The sequence below is a fragment of the Hyperoodon ampullatus genome (assembly GCF_949752795.1).
Source record: "Hyperoodon ampullatus genome assembly, chromosome: 19".
Lineage (NCBI taxonomy): Eukaryota > Metazoa > Chordata > Mammalia > Artiodactyla > Ziphiidae > Hyperoodon > Hyperoodon ampullatus.
In genome coordinates this window covers 51,215,897-51,235,601 of record NC_136932.1, presented here as the reverse complement: position 1 = coordinate 51,235,601, position 19,705 = coordinate 51,215,897, and the positions used below count along the sequence as shown (strand labels likewise).

At 40.9% G+C, this 19,705-nt stretch overlaps 1 protein-coding gene across 2 annotated transcripts in view; it reads right to left on the bottom strand.

The window, feature by feature from the left end:
• HEATR6 (HEAT repeat containing 6) overlaps positions 1-19,705 on the bottom strand; it is a gene marked incomplete at both ends in the record, with an annotated part of 46,952 nt that overhangs the window by 7,233 nt on the left and 20,014 nt on the right. For both annotated transcript variants that reach the window (XM_079725871.1, XM_079725872.1), the window contains 7 exons: positions 1,906-2,002; positions 2,667-2,791; positions 3,539-3,661; positions 4,479-4,613; positions 7,851-7,937; positions 8,494-8,616; positions 9,509-9,864. In XM_079725871.1, the coding sequence (XP_079581997.1) occupies positions 1,906-2,002; positions 2,667-2,791; positions 3,539-3,661; positions 4,479-4,613; positions 7,851-7,937; positions 8,494-8,616; positions 9,509-9,864 (1,046 nt within the window). The remainder of the gene's footprint in view (positions 1-1,905; positions 2,003-2,666; positions 2,792-3,538; positions 3,662-4,478; positions 4,614-7,850; positions 7,938-8,493; positions 8,617-9,508; positions 9,865-19,705) is intronic.

Below are 19,705 nucleotides of genomic sequence, written 5' to 3'. Positions count from 1 at the left end.
AATATTTGCAAACGAAGCAACTGACAAAGGATTAATCTCCAAAATTTACAAGCAGCTCATGCAGCTCAATATTAAAAAAAACAAACAACCCAATCCAAAAATGGGCAGAAGACCTAAACAGACATTTCTCCAAAGAAGATATACAGATTACCAACAAACACATGAAAGGATGCTCAACATCACTAATCATTAGATAAATGCAAATCAAAACTATAATGAGGTATCACCTCACACCAGTCAGAATGGCCATCATCAAAAAATCTACAAACAATAAATGTTGGAGAGGGTGTGGAGAAAAGGGAACCTTCTTGCACTGTTGGTGTGAATGTGAATTGATACAGCCACTATGGAGAACAGTATGGAGGTTCCTTAAAAAACTAAACACAGAACTACCATATGACCCAGCAATCCCACTACTGGGCATAAACCCTGAGAAAACCATAATTCAAAAAGAGTCATGTACCACAATGTTCATTGCAGCACTATTTACAATAGCCAGGACATGGAAGCAACCTAAGTGTCCATGGACAGATGAATGGATAAAGAAGGTGTGGCACATATACACAATGGAATATTACTCAGCCATAAAAAGAAATGAAATTGAGTTATTTGCAGTGAGGTGGATGGACCCAGAGACTGTCATACAGAGTGAAGTAAGTCAGAAAGAGAAAAACAAATACTATATGCTAACACATATACATGGAATCTAAAAAAAAAGGTTCTGAAGAACCTATGGGCAGGACAGGAATAAAGATGCAGATGTAGAGAATGGACGTGAGGACATGGGGACGGGGACGGGTAAGCTGGGACGAAGTGAGACAGTGGCACGGACATATATACACTACCAAATGTAAAACAGATAGCTAGTGGGAAGCAGCCGCATATCACAGGGAGATCAGCTCGGTGCTTTGTGCCCACCTAGAGGGATGGGATAGGGAGGGTGGGAGGGAGATGCAAGAGCGAGGAGAAATGGGGATAAGTGTATATGTATAGCTGATTCACTTTGTTATACAGCAGAAATTAGCACACCACTGTAAAGCAATTATAGTCCAATAAAGATGTTAAGAAAATAAAAAAGGCATCTTGGAATCCAATGAGGTATATGTAACGACTTCCATGTTACAGAAGAAATTCACCTTCTAGAAGTTAAATAATGCACCAAAGGTCATTCAGCTAGTAACCGGCAAGCCAGGATTTGAACCATGTCTGCCTGACCCTAAAGCTTAGGTCTACATTTTTTAAACTTAATAGTGTAACAGGGAATGTTCAAAGCCAAGCTGCTCATCTTTCTGACTTGTCTATTCTACTTAAAGATTTTTGGAAAAAACCAGCTACATGGACATATCATGGAGTAGTCTTACAAATGGCACTGACGGGCTGCCCTGCTGATGCAGTGGTTAAGAATCCGCCTGCCAATGCAGGGGACACAGGTTCGAGCCCTAGTCCGAGAAGATCCCACATGGCGTGGAGCAACTAAGCCCGTGTGCCACAACTACTGAGCCTGCGCTCTGGAGCCCACGAGCCACAACTACTGAAGCCCGTGCGCCTAGAGCCCGTGCTCTGCAACAAGAGAAGCCACGACAATGAGAAGCCTGTGCACCACAACAAAGAGTAGCCCCCGCTCACCGCAACTAGAGAAAGCCCGCGCACAGCGACAAGCACCCAACACAGCCAAAAATAAATAAGTAAAATAAATAAATAAAATAAATAAATTAAAAAATAAAATAAAATAAATGGCACTGATATTTTTCATGAGACAGGAAAGAAACTGTACAAGTGTGGAGTATACACTACATACCCTGAGTACACCCTCAATCTCCTTTGAACAGGGTTAAATTTGGTGGGATAAAACTATAATACACTAAGTATCTAACTGAAAAATATTAGGTTTTGCTGTCAGTCTACCTTGTCTTTATCCTTGGATGCCTCTATAGCTGATCGCAGCATCTTCAAGAGCAGGAGGCCAGAGAACTCTTCCTGGAAACTTGGGTCTGGTGTTTCCCTGTCCCACCCAAAGCAGGCAAAACATGTCAAAAGGTAAAGCCCAGTTAAATATAGACATGTACAAATTATATTCACTCAGTATAACTATAAAAACAGCTCCACAAATCTGTTCAGATCATACCAAGAACTTACAGTTTATACCTTTTGACCTAGTAGGTCCACATTCTTTCGGATGTAACCAAAAAGAGTATCTCAAAATGGGGAGATTTCATGCACAAAAATGTTCAATGCATACAAAAGCCTAAAATAACATGAATGTTCACTTACAGGGTAATGGTGAAATAATCATCACATAGTGATGACTGTGTAATAATAAATACCAATTTATAAAAAGTCAGTAGAAATCAGGAGAATGCTTATACATGTTATACGTTAGAGTTAAATGACAAAAAGCAAGATACTTGTGTATGAATAAAGCAGTCGCCTCTGGGGAGGGAAACTAGGGGATTAAGATAGGAGAAAGGCTTTATACTGCATACCCCTTTGTACTGTTTGAATTCTTTTTTTAACCTGTGAATGTATTACTTAAAAAAATACAAACATAATATTTAAAAAGTAGGGCAACGATTACTAAGGTTTTGGTTTTATACTAGGGCTCAAAGATATCCTCTTGGGACCTTAGGCTTGGAAGTCACCCAGGAGAAATGAGCTGAGTCACCTACATGTTGACAATCAGAGTGTCTGTCAGGTTGCCTAGGGACCAGGCTGCTTTGGCCCGGACATTAAGAGACTTGTCTTGAAGTGACATCAATATTGCATTTGCTGTGTCTGCAACAAATATGACATCCTGTAAGATAAACAAAACAAAACACTGCAGTCACTTTAGGAGTTCACACTGCTACCTTGAAAATTCTCAAATTTATTTGCAGATAAAGCTGTAAGCCTTTACCACAAATCTCTATTTGGAAATCAAAATTCATTTACTCAATCTATTTACTCTTCTTCTTATATATTACAATTTGGACACTCACTAAAATCCCAGGGGAAGGTCTCCCACGATTCTGGTATGTGTCATGCACACCCAAGGAGCCTACAGATTTTGCTCTTGTGAACATCTTATAACCTGGCCTGCGACAACTGTCTATGAATTCTGAGCTTGGCTTGATTTCCACCTCAGGAAGAGATGTGGACAATGAAACACATTTCCGAAACACATTTCCAAAACACATCCTGTTCACTTGCACACTTCTCAGAGAGATAAAGGTCACAAGTAAGAGTGAAGGAGAAATTTATTTCCTTCATAGTGAAAACTCTATTAGCTTTCTAATTTATTAGTATTGTATGGTAATGTCCCATTTCATTTTTTCCAGTTATCCATTGATTTAAATATTTACTGTTCTAGGGTCCTGGCCAGTGCGCAAAATAGTGAAAAACAAATGAACTACAGGCAGTAGCATATTTTAGTAGCAATTAAGGAAACCAGATTACAAAGCAATTTCCTTTACTGTCCAACTCAGGAGCTCTATATCCACCAAAGAGAGTAAGAAAATGGACTGTAAAGAGGCGCAGTGGAGCTACACGGGCTCACTCTGACCTGTCTGAGACAAGGAAAAAGCACGTAGACCCCAAGGGCCCGAGAGGTCGCAGCTTTCACTAAACGGTTCTTGCTGTCGTTCAGCCCCAGCAGCATGGTGATGCACAGGATCTGCCTGTCACTCTGCAATGAGAAAGGTTGGCCAAGGAAAAGTGCGAATGAAACAGCCATGAGCCGATGCCTTCGACAAGTGACTGTGACACACCTGTGTTGAATCCACATTCAGGAGTTGACCACAACTGAGCCCTTGAGGCTAACTTGGCAGAGAACAAAGGTTCAACTCAGATCCAATTATCATCTGAGTACCCACTCGGGGCAGGGGTACACACAGCATCGTGATTACATTTAACCTCTACCATCGTGAGTCAGGTCATTTTATTCTCCTACTTTAGTCAAGCTGCCTTCCTTACAAAAACTAATTTACATAAATAAGAATGGATGCAAATGCCATTAAGGATTAAAGGAAGTAGCAGTCTGACCACTATGTGTGTTGGGCACCAAGCTATGCATTTTCACATGCTTCATATTACTACTCACGTCATTTACATTTTATAGGTGATAAAACTAACTTTTAGAGAAGTTAAGATAACCAAAGAGCTAGAAGTTAGAAGAGCTGAGATTTAAACCAGCTAGGATTTAAATCCAAAGAGCTAGGATTTTCTAACTTTTGGATTTGAAATCTTTCTGAAATCTGACTTCAAAGCCTCTGCTTTCACTTCTCTCTCCCTGCCTTCTAAGCACAGGGAGTAAAAGCTCCTCTGAGACATTAAGATTTCAGTGCTGCTCCCCACTGCCCTCACCCTACACTCAAATAGAACATGCACCTTTTCCTCAGAGATAATGCTGAATACTGGTTCAAAATGAAAAGCAGTTAAAATCAAACTCAAGCTCTCGTGCTCAGAGTCACAAATTACAGATGATAAAACACCCCTAAGGTTACCAGCAGATTGCTGAAGGCTTCCGGCAAGATGGAAGACAGGGCATCACAGGCGCTCGCCTGCAGAGTCGGATGCTCTGAATTCTGCAGGGCTCTGGGTAAAGGACCGTTCAGCATCACAGTCCAGAACATCACCACCTGGAACAGAGGCACAGTTACAACTGCAGCCCAAGAGACAACAGTGGAACCAGTTCGATGCTAAGACTACCACTAGTAACCACAGGGATGAAAAGTTTTTCCTTAACGTAGTAGCTTACTATAAATACTTTTACTAGTACTTCTTCCACAGCAATGAAAGGAACTTTAGAAAACAACTAATTAAATGCTTCCATTTCATTCATTAGGAAACTACAGTCTGGTACAGTCAGGCAGCAGGATTGATGATAATAATGGGGAGGAAGATGAAGATGAGGATAGCAGTAACAGCAGCAGCAGCTGTTTTTCAGAGAGCTTCCCAGATGCCAGGCATTGTTCTAAGTGTTTTACACATATCTACTCATTTTAATCTTCAGCCCAACTAAATGAAGAATATAACCTTATCTCCATTTTCACACCAGGAAACTGAGGCAGAGAGAGAGAACGTAACTTGCTAGTGGGCAGCAGAGCTGGTTGAGAATCAGATCAAATGACACCCAGCCAGGGCTCTTTCAAACCTCGAGGGCACAAGGGTCGGGGGTCCCAGAGCAGCCCAGAGGCCATGTGCCCGAGTGCAAGGAGCATGGGATCCAGAGCAGGAGCTGGGGTGGAGTTAGCCCTTCAGCTTCTGCTTCCTGTCTCTGCAGCCTCAGGCAAGTCACTGAACCGGTCTAAGCTTTGGTTCCTCTTCAGTAGAACAGGACAAAGAGATCTACTTGGAAGAGTTTGTGTGATAATAAAATGTAAGACTGTGTAAAGTCCCTAGCACAGTGCCGGGTTTACAGTGGAGATTCTTAAATTGAACAACAGGCTCTGTTTTCAGCACTTTGAAGAATTTTCTCACTTCAATGCCCCCCAAGGTAGGCATCTGCAGAGTATCTTTAACAGTCTCCTTCCCATGCTTTATAAAAACCCTGGGATTTCATGCCCCATGTGCAAATCTGTCTGGGGATTTGATGTCTCCATTTCCTGCCTCATGGACTTAGTCCTCAGTTTTGCCATGCACTCACACACCAATTCTTTCACCCCACAATCCTAGCTCCTGGACACCCAATCTGGGTCCTCCTGCCCCAAACCAGAAGAATGTGGACAGGTGTGGTGGCCAGCCTCCAAGATGGCCCACAATGATTCTCACCTCCTAATGTTCAGGAGGCCATCCCCTCCCACACTGACTAAGGCTGACCTGTGTAACTAATGGGGTATTGTGGGAATGACAGTGCAGAACTTCTGAAACTAGGTTATAAAAATCCTACAGCTCTGTTTTGCTCACTCTCGATTCATTTGCTATAAGGGAGGCCAGCTGCCTTGTCAGGAGAACACTTGAGCAGCCCTCTGGAGAGGTCCTCATGGGAAGGAACTCAGTGAGATCTGCCATCAGCCAGCACTAACTTGCAAGGTATGTGAGTGATCGGGCCACCTTGGAAGGAGCTCCTCCAACCCCTGTCAAATTTGGCTGACTGCAGTCCCTGCCAGCATCCTGGCTGCAGCCTCATGAGACCTGAGCCAGAACCATCAGGTAAGCTGCCCTCAATTCGTGGTCCACAGAAACTATGTGAGAGAATAAATGTAGGATATGGTTTTAAGCTGCAAAGTGTTTAGGATAATTTATCACTCAACAGATTAGTAATACAGAAAGTATATCTCTTTTTTACATATGAAACAACACTTAAGTATGAACAGTTAAGAGTCTTGCTCAGGGCTTCCCTGGTGGCGCAGTGGTTAAGAATCCGCCTGCCAACGCAGGAGACACGGGTTCGAGCCCTGGTCTGGGAGGATCCCACATGCCGCGGAGCAACTAAGCCCGTGCGCCACAACTACCGAGCCTGTGCTCTAGAGGCCGCGAGCCAGGATTACTGAGCCTGCGCGCCTAGAGCCCGTGCTCTGCAACAAGAGAAGCCACTGCTATGAGAAGCCCGTGCACCACAATAAAGAGTAGCCCCTGCTCAGCCCAACTAGAGAAAGCCTGTGTGCAGCAACAAAGACCCAACGCAGCCAAAAATAAAAATAAATAAATTTATTTAAAAAAAAAAAAGTCTTGCTCAAAGTCACTTGGAACAAGGGGAGAAGTCTGGATTAAAGCCAGGTCTGTCTGATGGCAAAGCACAACTCAACTCCCTGCAAACAGTGACATTTCAGTTTTAGTGGCAGTCTAGGGAAGGGACTAGAGCTAGACATTCTTTTTTTGAAATTTATTTATTTTTGGCTGCATTGGGTCTTCGTTGCTGCACACGGGCTTTCTCTAGTTGCGGCGAGTGGGGGCGTGTCGTGGTGGCTTCTCTTGTTGCGGAGCACGGGCTCTAGGCACGTGGGCTTCAGTAGTTGTGGTGCACGGGCTCAGTAGCAGTGGCTCACGGGCTCTAGAGTGCAGGCTCAGTAGTTGTGGCGCATGGGCTTAGTTGCTCTGCGGCATGTGGGATCTTCCCAGACCAGGTCTCGAACCCGTGTCCCCTGAATTGGCAGGCGAATTCTTAACCACTGTGCCACCAGGGAAGCCCAAGCTAGACATTCTTAATTGTAGCATTCCATCTAGGGTGATGGAAATTGTGAAGAGAAAAGGAATAGGCAGGATGAGGAGGGCAGAGGGAGGAAACATCCCTAATGTTGAGCTGATTTGGTTTTTGGCACTAAGTAGAAGGGTTTTTTATGGGCTCACATGTTCCTCCTCCAAAGAATGACTGGCACAACGTGGGGCAACACACACAAGCTCAGACCACAGAAATGAACGGGGATAAGGGGGAGGGGCCTGGCAGGGAGGGGCTAAGGGAATTAAGACTCACTGAGCATCTACTATTTGCCAGAGTCTTCACATCTCATTCAATCTTCCAAAAGTCCAATGAGTTAAGGACTTTTATTCCTCTTTACAACAAAGAAACTACGCTCACAGTCACATATTCATTAAGTGGTTTAATCCCATGCCTTCTCATTCCAAATCTTGGGCTCTTCCCACCATTCTAGTCTGTCTCTTGGGCACACTGTGCAACCAAAGTAGGTTTTGTGGGGAAAAAAAACCCCCAAAAAACTGGTTCTTCCATTGCTGGCTGTATGTTACACATAATCTTACCACACACTAAATTGCAAATAAACTGAAATGCAAATAAAACCTATTCATCCTAGTCTATAAACCATAATTTCTGATATTGGAAGAAACCATACTCTCTACGCCACTTTATCACTGAGCCTCAAAATAAAACTGACTGAAGCACTAAGAAAAGAGAAAACCATGAATATACATTTACTTACCAAGGTGAGTGGCACTCTCTGATCAGGTGCTATGGAAGAATCTGGTTTATACTGTTGTATTAAGCCTGTACCCAGTTCTTCCAGAAGCTGCCAAGATAAAAGAAATAGGTTATCAGAGATGAATATTAGAACCATGGAGGTAAAAAGCCACTTCAGTTTGGAGATTACCTCAAATCAAGGGGAAAAGTAATTTCCAACTGATTTTCTTTCTTTTCTCAGTAACTGCTATCTTAGAGGCATTCTTTCCAGGAGCAAAATCACCAAGTATATATTGTTAATTTATTACCAAATCAATTCTTTGGGTTTACATGTAGAGCTGAAAATAGAGGAATATATTGATATCCTTTCCCTACCTGAAACCTCCTAAAGAAACTCAGAATTGATGGACATGCAGCAGAGGGAAGAACATAAAAGGAAGAGAAGAAAAAAGCACACAGCTTTTTTTTTCTTCTTTAAAATTGGGGTATAGATGCTGTACAATGTCGTGTCAGTTTCCACTGTACAACGAAGCAAATCATCTATATGTATCCATATATCTCTTCCCTCCTGGATACCCCTCCCACCCACCCCCATCCACCCATCTAGGTCACCACAGAGCACCAAGCTGTGCTCCCTGAAGCACAGGGCTTTTAATGAAAATTACCTTTGCTCCATGAAGCTGGACAGATGGATCTGCCTCCCCCAGGCACTTGCAAATCACCTCTCCAAGCTCCATCAAGTAGACCTGAGTCATTGAAAAGTAGCCCCTTGCCAGATGAGCCAACACCTGCAAAGAACACAGGGGATTAACCCCAAGACCTGAATGCAGGACTGCAATATCCAGAAGTGTTTCAATATTTCAGAAATCACTCACACTCAAAAAGGGGCTGAAATGTGATGTTAATGAAATGAAGAACAACCATAATCTTCAATTAAGTATATCATAAAATTTTATGGTGCTTTATAATTTACAAAATGTATTTCATTTAGATTATCAATATTATCACACTTAAGCCTGGGAACAATTTATCTACTGGTAGGTATTTGAGTATTTCAGCTGAAGAAACTGAGACTGAAAAAGTTAAAGGTTAAAGAGGTTAAAGGACATGTTCAATATTAACCAGATAATTAGCAGACCCTAGGACCAAAAAACAAATACTTTAATCTAGGGTGTACAGAAAAAACAAATACTTTAATATTTTTAAAATATTACAGAAAAACAAATACTTTAATCTAGGGTGGTTTTCTTCCTCTGAAGGAGCAAATACTTTGTTGTCTCTAAGCAGATATAATACCAAAGAGAAGTTTATAGAAAATTAAACATTTATTTAACTTTCAGATGCAGAAATCAAAGATTAACTCTACAACTTCTTTCAGAATTATTATATAATCTTATACTGACCTGCCATGTAATACCTGAGGTGACTAAAATGGCTTTGCAACAAAAGGGGGCGAATGTGATGCTTTACAACCAATCCCCCCCACCTACTCCCCCCAAACAAAACAACAAACAAAGCATTCACACCTGAAGTGTGAATTCACACACAACTCCCGCTAACACCAATGACACACGGCTTGGTTTGACCTTATTTTCACAGGCTTACTCCTCAGGAAGTAATCACCCCATGAAGAAAGAATGATTACTTCCATTTCAGAGATGAGGAAATGAAACCTCCTACCTGTAAGGCCTCCAGTCGCAAGGGGAATGGCTCATAGGTGCTTCCTCCTGTGGAGCCAGCATCGCTACCTGAACAGGCATCTTCCTTGGGCAGAACAACAATGGAAATGCAAAGTCGAATGAGCCAGCAGGGCTCTGAAGACACCTTTGGTGAGCTAACTGCGGCTTCTTCCAGAAAGGGTCCTGAAGGGGCTTTCTTCCACCAATCAGGAGGACTGACGTGAGGAGTGGCTGAATTGCTATTGCTGAGTCCAGAAGAACAGGGCTGTTGTAAAAGTAGCTGGACTTCAGGTAGAGGTGCGTGAGTGGACACTATGGCCCCCAATAGTGTGAGACTGGACACACGAACATTAACATCTGTCAAAGGAATCAAAAAGAAACTATCACCACAGGAACAGTTACCATAAGGATCATAACTATCCCTGCAGGCAATTAAGAATTATGGCTTCTTTGTTTAACCTGAATCTAATTAAACCTCTAGACCTAACTTCCAGTTTATGGGACAGAAGTGTAAATTAACACTGTAAAGAAAATACCCAACAAACTGAGAGTAGGGCTTCCCTGGTGGCGCAGTGGTTGAGAGTCCGCCTGCCGATGCAGGGGACATGGGTTCGTGCCCCAGTCCAGGAAGATCCCACATGCCGCGGAGCGGCTTGGCCCGTGAGCCATGGCTGCTGAGCCTGCGCGTCCAGAGTCTGTGCTCCGCAACGGGAGAGGCCACAACAGTGAGAGGCCCATGTACCGCAAAAAAAAAAAAAAACCAAAAACTGAGAATATACGACATACTATAAGACAACTGGCTTGGACCCTTCCAAAATCAGTATCATAAAAGAAAGAAAAAGGGCCACAGACTACTAGAGTCAAAAAGACTAAAGTGAGGAGGCAGGACAAGATGGCACAGTAGGAAGATGTTGGGCTCTCTCCTCCCATGGACAGGAAAATTACAACTGCATAGACAGCAACTATCTCTGAGAATGACTTGAAAGACTAGCAGAGAAGATTTTCCATAACTAGAGATAAAAGGGAAAAAAAAGCCACATTGAGACAAGTAGGAGGGGCAGAGACACGGTCTGGCAGGGACCTACACCCCCAGTGCTGTGGACCACAGACAGGAGGGATTTCACAGCCTCAGAGGTCGGCTCTGAACCCCACATTGGGCTCCCCAGCCCAGGGGACATGCATCAGGAAGATGAACCCCCATAATGTCTGGCTTTGGAAACCAGCAGGGCTTACATCCAAGAGAGAGCCAGAGGGCTGCAGAGAATCCACTCGAAAAGGCTGTGCACAAAAACTCACTCACTCCAGGTCCTGGCACACAGACAGCAGTTTGAAAAGTGCCTGATCATATGGGAAGGAGATTCATTGACTAATAGACTCATTGACTAATATTAAGGCGTGTCACCAAGAGGTACTGAAGAGCTGGCGAGTGCCACTTAAAAATTTTTTTTCTTTGTCTCCCTTTCTACCTAGGTGTCCAGGCACTGGCAGTCACCAGTTTTTTTTTTTTTGGCTGCACCACACAGCTTGCAGGATCTCAGTTCTCTGACCAGGGATCCAACCCAGGCCACAGCAGTGAAAGCACTGAGTCCTAACCACTGGACTGCCAAGGAATTCCCAGGCGGTCACCAGTTCTAACTCTCCCCATCTTATTTACTAGCATCACTCAACCCACCCTGGGTTCACCTGTGGATTCCACCCAGCTAGTGCTAATCTAATGCAGTCCCCAATTACAGCCAGCTGCACTGGGAACCAACCCCACCCCCTAGCACACCTGCAGAGAGCATGGTCCAGCCACAACAAAAGGACACATGAAACCCACACAGGAGGCACTCCTGGAGCACCTAGCTCTGGTGACCAGGGGGGACCATACTACTGGGCCTCACAGGACACCTTCTATACTTAGCCACTCTATCAAGAACAGGAAATGTAGCTGATCTACCTAATACATAGAAACAAACAGAGGGGTTAGGCAAAATAAGGAGACAAAGAAATATGTCCCAAATGAAAGAACAGGACTAAACCTCAGAAAAAGAACTAAATGCAATGGAGATAAGCAATCTTCCAGATAAAGTGTTCAAACTAATGGTCATAAAAATGCTCTCTGAACTCAGGAGAAGAATGGAAGGACACAGTGAGAACTTCTACAAAGAGACAGAAAATGTAAAAAAGAACCAATCAGAGCTGAATAAAATAACAAAAATGAGAAATACACTAGAGGAAACCAAATGCAGATTAGATGATACAGAACAGATCAGCAATCTGGAAGACAGGCTAATGAAAATCATCCAAATGGAAAAGCAAAAAGAAAAAAGAAACAAGAAAAATGAGGATAGTTTAAGCGACCTCTATGACAACATCAAGTGTACTAACATTCACATTATAGGGGTCCCAGAAGGAGAAGAGAGAGGGACAGGGACAGAAAATCTCTTTGAAGAAATAATGGCTGAAAACTTTCCGAACCTGGCAAAGGAAACATACATCCAAGTCCAGAAATCACAAAAAGTCCCAAACAAGATGAACCCCAAAAGACCCACACCAAGACATATTATAATTAAAGTCAAAAGCTAAATAGAGGGCTTCCCTGGTGGCACAGTGGTTAAGAATCTGCCTGCCAATGCAAGGGACACGAGTTCGAGCCCTGGCCCAAGTAGATCCCACATGCCGCAGAGCAACTAAGCTCATGTGCCACAACTACTGAGACTGTGCTCTAGAGCCCACAAGCCACAACTACTGAGCCCATGTGCCACAACCACTGAAGCTTGCATGCCTAGAGCCTGTGCTCTGCAACGAGAAGCCACAGTAATGAGAAGCCTGCGCACCGCAACGAAGAGTAGCCCCCACTCACTGCAACTAGAGAAAGCCCATGCACAGCAACAAAGACCCAACATAGCCAAAACTAACTAACTAACTAAATAAATTTATTAAAAAAAAAAAGTTAAATAGAGAATCTTAAAAGCAGCAGGAGAAAAACAACTAGTTACATATGGAGGAGCCCCAGAAGATGATCAGCTGACTTTTCAGCAGAAACTTTACATACCAGAAGGGAGTGGCACCAGATATTCAAAGTACTGAAAGGAAGAAAAACCCTTACAACCAAGAATATTCCCTCTGGCAAGGCTCTCATTCAGAACTGAAGGAGAGATAAAGAGTTTCCCAGACAAGCAAAAACTAAAGCAGTTCATCACAACTAAACTGATCTAACAAGAAATGTTAAAGGGACCTCTTTAAACAGAAAACACAAAACTGTAAGTAGAAGTATAAAAATTATGAAAGAGGGCTTCCCTGGTGGCGCAGTGGTTGAGAGTCCGCCTGCCAATGCAGGGGACACGGGTTCGAGCCCTGCTCCGGGAAGATCCCACATGCCGCGGAGCAACTAAGCCTGTGAGCCACAACTGCTGAGCCTGCGCGTCTGGAGCCTGTGCTTCGCAACGGGAGAGGCCGTGACAGTGAGAGGCCTGCGCACCGCGATGAAGAGTGGCCCCCGCTCTCTGCAACTGGAGAAAGCCCTCGCACAGAAACGAAGACCCAACACAGCCAAAAATAAATAAATAAATTTATTTTAAAAAAATTATGAAAGAAAAAAAATCTCACTATAAAGGCAAACATATAGTAAAACTAGTGGATCAACCACCTATATGGGTACTATGAAGGTTAAAACACAAAAGTAGTAAAATCCTATATATCTACAATTAGTTAAGAGATACACAAAACAGAAAGATGTTAAAGATGACATCAAAAACATAAAACATGGGGGTAGGGAGTAAATATGTAGTGCTTTTAGAATGTGCTCAAACATAAGCGACCATTAACTTAAAATAGACTGCTGTATACCAGGTTGTTATATAATAACCTCATGGTAACCACAAATCATAAAACAATACTAGATAAACTCAAAAAACAAAGAGAAAGGAATACACTAAGTCCCCTACATATGAACCTTCAAACTGTGAACTTTCAAAGATGCAAACATGCGTTCCATCAATGTCAGGTGTGAGTAAAATAGCAGCTTGCCCTCCATCTCCTAGCTGACAATCCTTCAGCTCTACCATCTCCCACCTCCACTCCCTCCTCCAGTCCGTAACTCTTCTTGCCTGTTCACTCGATGCCAGCCCCTGCAGGCCAGCCATTATACTGTACTACTGTACTTTTCAAAGTACTGTAAGATTAAAAATGTTTCATTTTGTGTTTGTTTTTTATGTATTAATATTATAAACCTATTACAGTACAGTACTAATATAGCCAATTGTGTTAGTTGTGTACCTAGGCTAACTGTTTGACTTATCAAATTGGACTTACGAACGTGTTCTCAGAACGGAACTCGTTCATATGTAGGGGACTTACTGTACAAACATAACACTCAAGAAAGTCGTTAAATCACAAGAGAGCAAGAGAAGAGGAAAGGAACAGAGAAAAACAACAAAAATAACCAGAAAACAATTAACAAAAAGGCAGTAAGTACATAACCATCAAAAGTTACTTTAAATGAAAATGGACTAAATGCTCCAATCAAAAGACATAAGGTGGCTGAATGGATAAAAAAGCAAGACCCATATATATGCTACCTACAAGTGACTCACTTCAGATTTAAAGACACACAGAAATTGAAAGTGAGAGGATGGAAAAAGATATTCCATGCAAATGAAAATGAAAAGAAAGCTGAGGTAGTAATATTTATATGAGACAAAATAGACTTTACATGGACCACAATGTTCACTGCGGCACTATTTACAATAGCCAGGACATGGAAGCAACCTAAGTGTCCGTCGACAGATGAATGGATAAAGAAGATGTGGCACATATATACAATGGAATATTACTCAGCCATAAAAAGAAATGAAATTGAGTTATCTGTAGTGAGGTGGATGGACCTAGAGTCTGTCATACAGAGTGAAGTTAAGTCAGAAAGATAAGAACAAATACCGTATGCTAACGCATATATATGGAATCTAAAAAAAAAAAAAGGTTCTAATGAACCTAGGGGCAGGACAGAAATAAAGACGCAGACGTAGAGAGGACACGGGGAGGGGGAAGGGTAAGCTGGGACGAAGTGAGAGAGGAGCACTGACATATAAACACTACCAAATGTAAAGTAGATAGCTAGGGGGAAGCAGCTGCATAGCACAGGGAGATCAGCTCGGTGCTTTGTGACCACCTAGAGGAGTGGGATAGGGAGTGTAGGAGAGAGACACAAGAGGGAGGGGATATGGGGATATATGTATACATATAGCTGATTCACTTTGTTATACAGCAGAAACTAACACACCACTGTAAAGCAATTATACTCCAATAAAGATGTTAAAAAAAATAGACTTTAAATCGAAGACTGTAACAAAAGACAAAAAAGTACATCACATAATGATAAAGAGATCAATCCAACAAGAAGATTAAACACTTGTAAATGTATGTGCACCCCACATAGGAACAGGTAAATACATAAAGTAAATATTAACAGACATGAGGAGATACTGACAGTAATATAATAATAGTAAGGACTTTAACACCCCACTTATATCAATGGATAGATCAGCCATACAGAAGGAAACAATGTGTTTAAGGAAACATTGGCCTTAAAGGACACATTATACTACCCTGACTTAATAGATATATATAGAGAGAACATTCCACCCAAAACCAGCAGGATACACATTCTTTTCAAGTGCATGTGGAACATTCTCCAGGATAGATCACGTTAGGCAACAAAACAAGTCTCGATAAATTTAAGAAGACTAAAATCATATCAAGCATCTTTTCGGACCAAAATCCTATGAGACTAGAAATCAACTATAAGATAAAAAACTGGAAAAAACACAAACAAGTGAGTCTAAACAACATGCTACTAAACAACCAATAGGTCACTGAAAAAAAATCAAAGAGGAAATAAAAAAATACATCGAGACAAATGAAAATGGAAACACAGTGTTTCAGAATCTGTAGGGCACAACAAAGGCAGTTCTTAGAGGGAAGTTTGTAGCAACAGGGCCTACTGCAGGAAACAAGAAAAACCTCAAATAAACAATCTAACCTCATACCTAAAGGAACCTAAGAAAAGAAAAACAAAACTCAAAGGGGAAAATAAGGATCAGAGTGGAAATAGATGAAATAGATACTAAAAAAAAAAAAAAAAAAAAAAAAAAAATCAATGAAACTAAAGTTGGTTCTCTGAAAAGATAAACAGAATTGATAAATCTTCAGCCAGACTCATCAAGAAAAATAGAGGGCCCATATCAATAAAATCAGAAATGAAAGAGGAGATACAACCAACACCACAGAAGTATAAAAAGATCATAAGAGATTACTATAAACAGTTATATAAGAACAAATTGGACAACCTAGAAGAAATGGATAAATTTCTAAAAACATACCATCTTTCCAAGACTGAATCAGAAAGAAATAGAAAATCTGAACAGACCAATTACTGAAACAGACCAGTTAATGAAATTAAATCAGTTATCAAAAAAACTCCCCCAAAACAAAAGTCCAGGACCAGATGGCTTCACAGATGAATTCTACCAAACATTTAGAGAAGACTTAATATCAACTGTTCTCACACTATTCAAAAAAACTGAAGAGAATTCAATTTCCAAATTCATTCTACCAGGCCAGCATTACCCTGACAGCAAAACCAGACAAAGATACTACAAAGAAAGAAAATTACAGGCCAATATCCCTGATGAACACAGATGCAAAAATCCTCAACAAAATATTAGCAAACCAAAGTCAGCAATACATTAAAAGGATCATACATCATGATCAAATGGGATTTACCTCAGGGATGATTCAATATCTGCAGATCAATCAACCTGATACACTACATTAACAATATGAACAGTGAAAATTATATATCATCTCAATAGATGCAGAAAAAGCTTCTGACAAAATTCAACATCCCTTTATGCTAAAACCTCTCAACAAAGTGGATATAGAGGGAACATACCTCAACATAATAAAGGCCATATATGACAAACCCACAGCTAACATACTCAACAGTGAAAAGCTGAAAGCATTTCCTCTAAGGTCAGGAACAAGACAAGGATGCCCACTCTTGCCACTTCTATTCAATGTAGTATTGGAAGTCCTAGACACAGCAATCAGACTAGAAAAAGAAATAAAAGGCATCCAAATTGGAAAGGAAGAAGCAAAACTGTCACTGATGACATGATACTATATATAGAAAACCCTAAAGACTCCACCAAAAAACTATTAGAACTAATAAAATGAATTCAGTAAAGTTGCATAAAATTAATATACAGAAATCTGTTGCATTTCTATTCACTAATAACAATCCATCAGAGAAAGAAATTAAGAAAACAATGCCATTTACAATTGCATAAAAAAAATACCTAATAAATTTAGCCAAGAAGGTGAAAGACCTGTATTCTGAAAACTATAAGACATTGATGAAAGAAATTGAAGACAACACAAATAAATGGAAAGATACATATACCATGCTTACGGACTGGAAGAATCAATATTGTTAAAATGCCCTTACTACCCAAAGCAATCTACAGGTTCAATGCACTCACCATCAAAATACCCATGGCATTTTTCACAGAACTAGAACCAATAATCCTAAAACTTGTAGGGAACCACCAAAGACCCTAAATAGCCAAAGCAATCTTGAGAAAAAAAGAATAAAGCTGGAGATATCACATGCCCTGATTTCAAACTATACTACAACACTGCAGTAATCAAAACAGAATAGAGAGCTCAGAAGTAAACCCACACTTATATGGTCAATTTATCTATGACAATGGCAGCAAAAATATGCAATGGAGAAAAGACAGCATCTTCAATAAATGGTGTTGGGAAACCTGGAGAGCTACATGCAAAGGAGTGAAACTGGACCATTTTCTTGTATCATATACAAAAACAAATTAAAAATGGGTTTAAGACTTAAACGTAAGACCTGAAACCATAAAACACCTAGAAGAAAACATAGGTAGTACACTCTTTGATGACAGTCTTAGAAGTATTTTTTTGGATTTGTCTCCTCAGGCAAGGGAAACAAAAGCAAAAATAAGTAAGTGGGATTACATCAAACTAATAAGCTTTTATGCAGTGGAAGAAATCTTTAATAAAATGAAAAGGCAACCTACTTAATGGGAGAAGATATTTGCCAATGATATATCCACGTGTATATATATATATATATTTCTTAAAAAGGAAACCATACAACTCTGTAACAAAAAAAAACCAATCCCATTAAAAAATGGTCAGAGAGCCTGAACAGCCCTTTCTCCAAAGAAGACATACAAATGGCCAAGAAAAACACGAGAAGATACTCAACATTACTAATCACCAATAATCATCAGGGAAATCAAAAGCACAATGAGATATCACCTCACATCTGTCATAATGGCTGTCATCAAAAAGACAAGAAACAAGTGTTGGCAAGGATGTGAAGAAAAGGGAACCCTCGTGTACTGTTGGCAGGAATGTAATTTGGTGCAGCCACCATGGAAAACAGTAAGGAGGTGCCTCAAAAATTAAAAACAGAACTACCATACGATCTAGCAATTCCACTTCTGGGTATTCACTCTAAGGAAACAAAAACACTGATTTGATATATGCACCCCAATGTTCACTGCAGCATTATTTACAATAGCCAAGATATGGAAACAACCTAAATGCCCAACCTAAGTGGATAAAAAAGATGTGGCATATGTATATAATGGAATACTACCCAGCCATAAAAAAAAAGGACTTCCCTGGTGGCGCAGTGGTTAAGAATCTGCCTGTCAATGCACGGGTCACGGGTTCAAGCCCTGATCCGGGAAGATCCCACATGTTTCAGAGCAACTAAGCCTGTGCACCACAACTACTGAACCTGTGCTCTAGGGCCCATGAGCCACAACTACTGAGCCTGTGTGCCACCATTCCTGAAGCCATGGGCCTAGAGCCTGTGCTCCACAACAAGAGAAGCCACTGCAATGAGAAGCCAGGGCACCGCAACTAGAGAAAGCCCGCATGCAGCAATGAAGACCCAATGCAGCCAAAAATAAATAAATAAATAAATTTATTTAAAAAAAAAAACAAAAAAAAACCGAAATCTTGCCATTTGCAACAACATGGATGGAACTCGAGGGTATTATGCTAAGTTAAATAAGTCAGACAGAGACAAATACTGCATAATCTCACTTATATGCGGAATCTAAAAAAACAAAACAAATGAACAAACAAAACAGAAACAGACTTACAGATACAGAGAGCAAATTGATGGTTGCCAGAGGAGGTTAGGGGATGTATGAAATAGGTGAAAGGGATTAAGAGGTTACAAACTTCCAGTTATAAAATAATTAAGTCACAGGGATATAATATACAACATAAGGAATATAGTCAATAATACTGTAATAATTTTGTATTGTGAGAGATGGCTAGCTACTAGACTTATCGTGGTGATCACTTGTGATGTATTTAAATGTTGAATCATTATGTTCACCTGAACATAATGCCAACTATACTTCAACTAAAAAAAAAAGTTAAGGGCTTCCCTGGTGGCGCAGTGGTTGAGAGTCCACCTGCCGATGCAGGGGACATGGCTTCGTGCCCTGGTCCGGGAAGATCCCACATGCCACGGAGCGGCTGGGCCCGTGAGCCATGGCCGCTGAGCCTGCGCGTCCGGAGCCTGTGCTCCGCAACAGGAGAGGTCACAACAGTGAGAGGCCCGTGTACCACAAAAAAAACAAACAAAACAAAACAAAACAAAAAAGTTAAAAAGGCTAAAGTGACATAAAAACTAAATATCATGCATGAACCTTGAATGAACCCAGGTTTTTTAAAAAAAAGCTATAAAAGACTTTTGGGGACACATAATCTGAATGTGGACTAGACATTAGATAATACTATGGAATCAATGTAATTTTCTTAGGTGTGAGAATGGTATTGTGCTTTTTAGGAGATTGTCTTTATTTTGGGGACATACATACTGTGGTATTTAGGGTGAAATATGTCTATAATTTACCTTCAAATGATTCGAGGGAAAAAAGTCTATATAAATATGTACACATAGACCAAAATATGCATATAAACACACACACGTACACATATACACACTGATACATATATGTAGAGAAAGAGAGAAAACAAATATGACAGTGTTAACAACTGTTAAGTCTAGGCAGAGGTAACAGGTGCTCACTGTACAACAGTACAGATTTTCTGTGGGTTTGAACATTTTAATAATAAAAGGTTGCTGGAG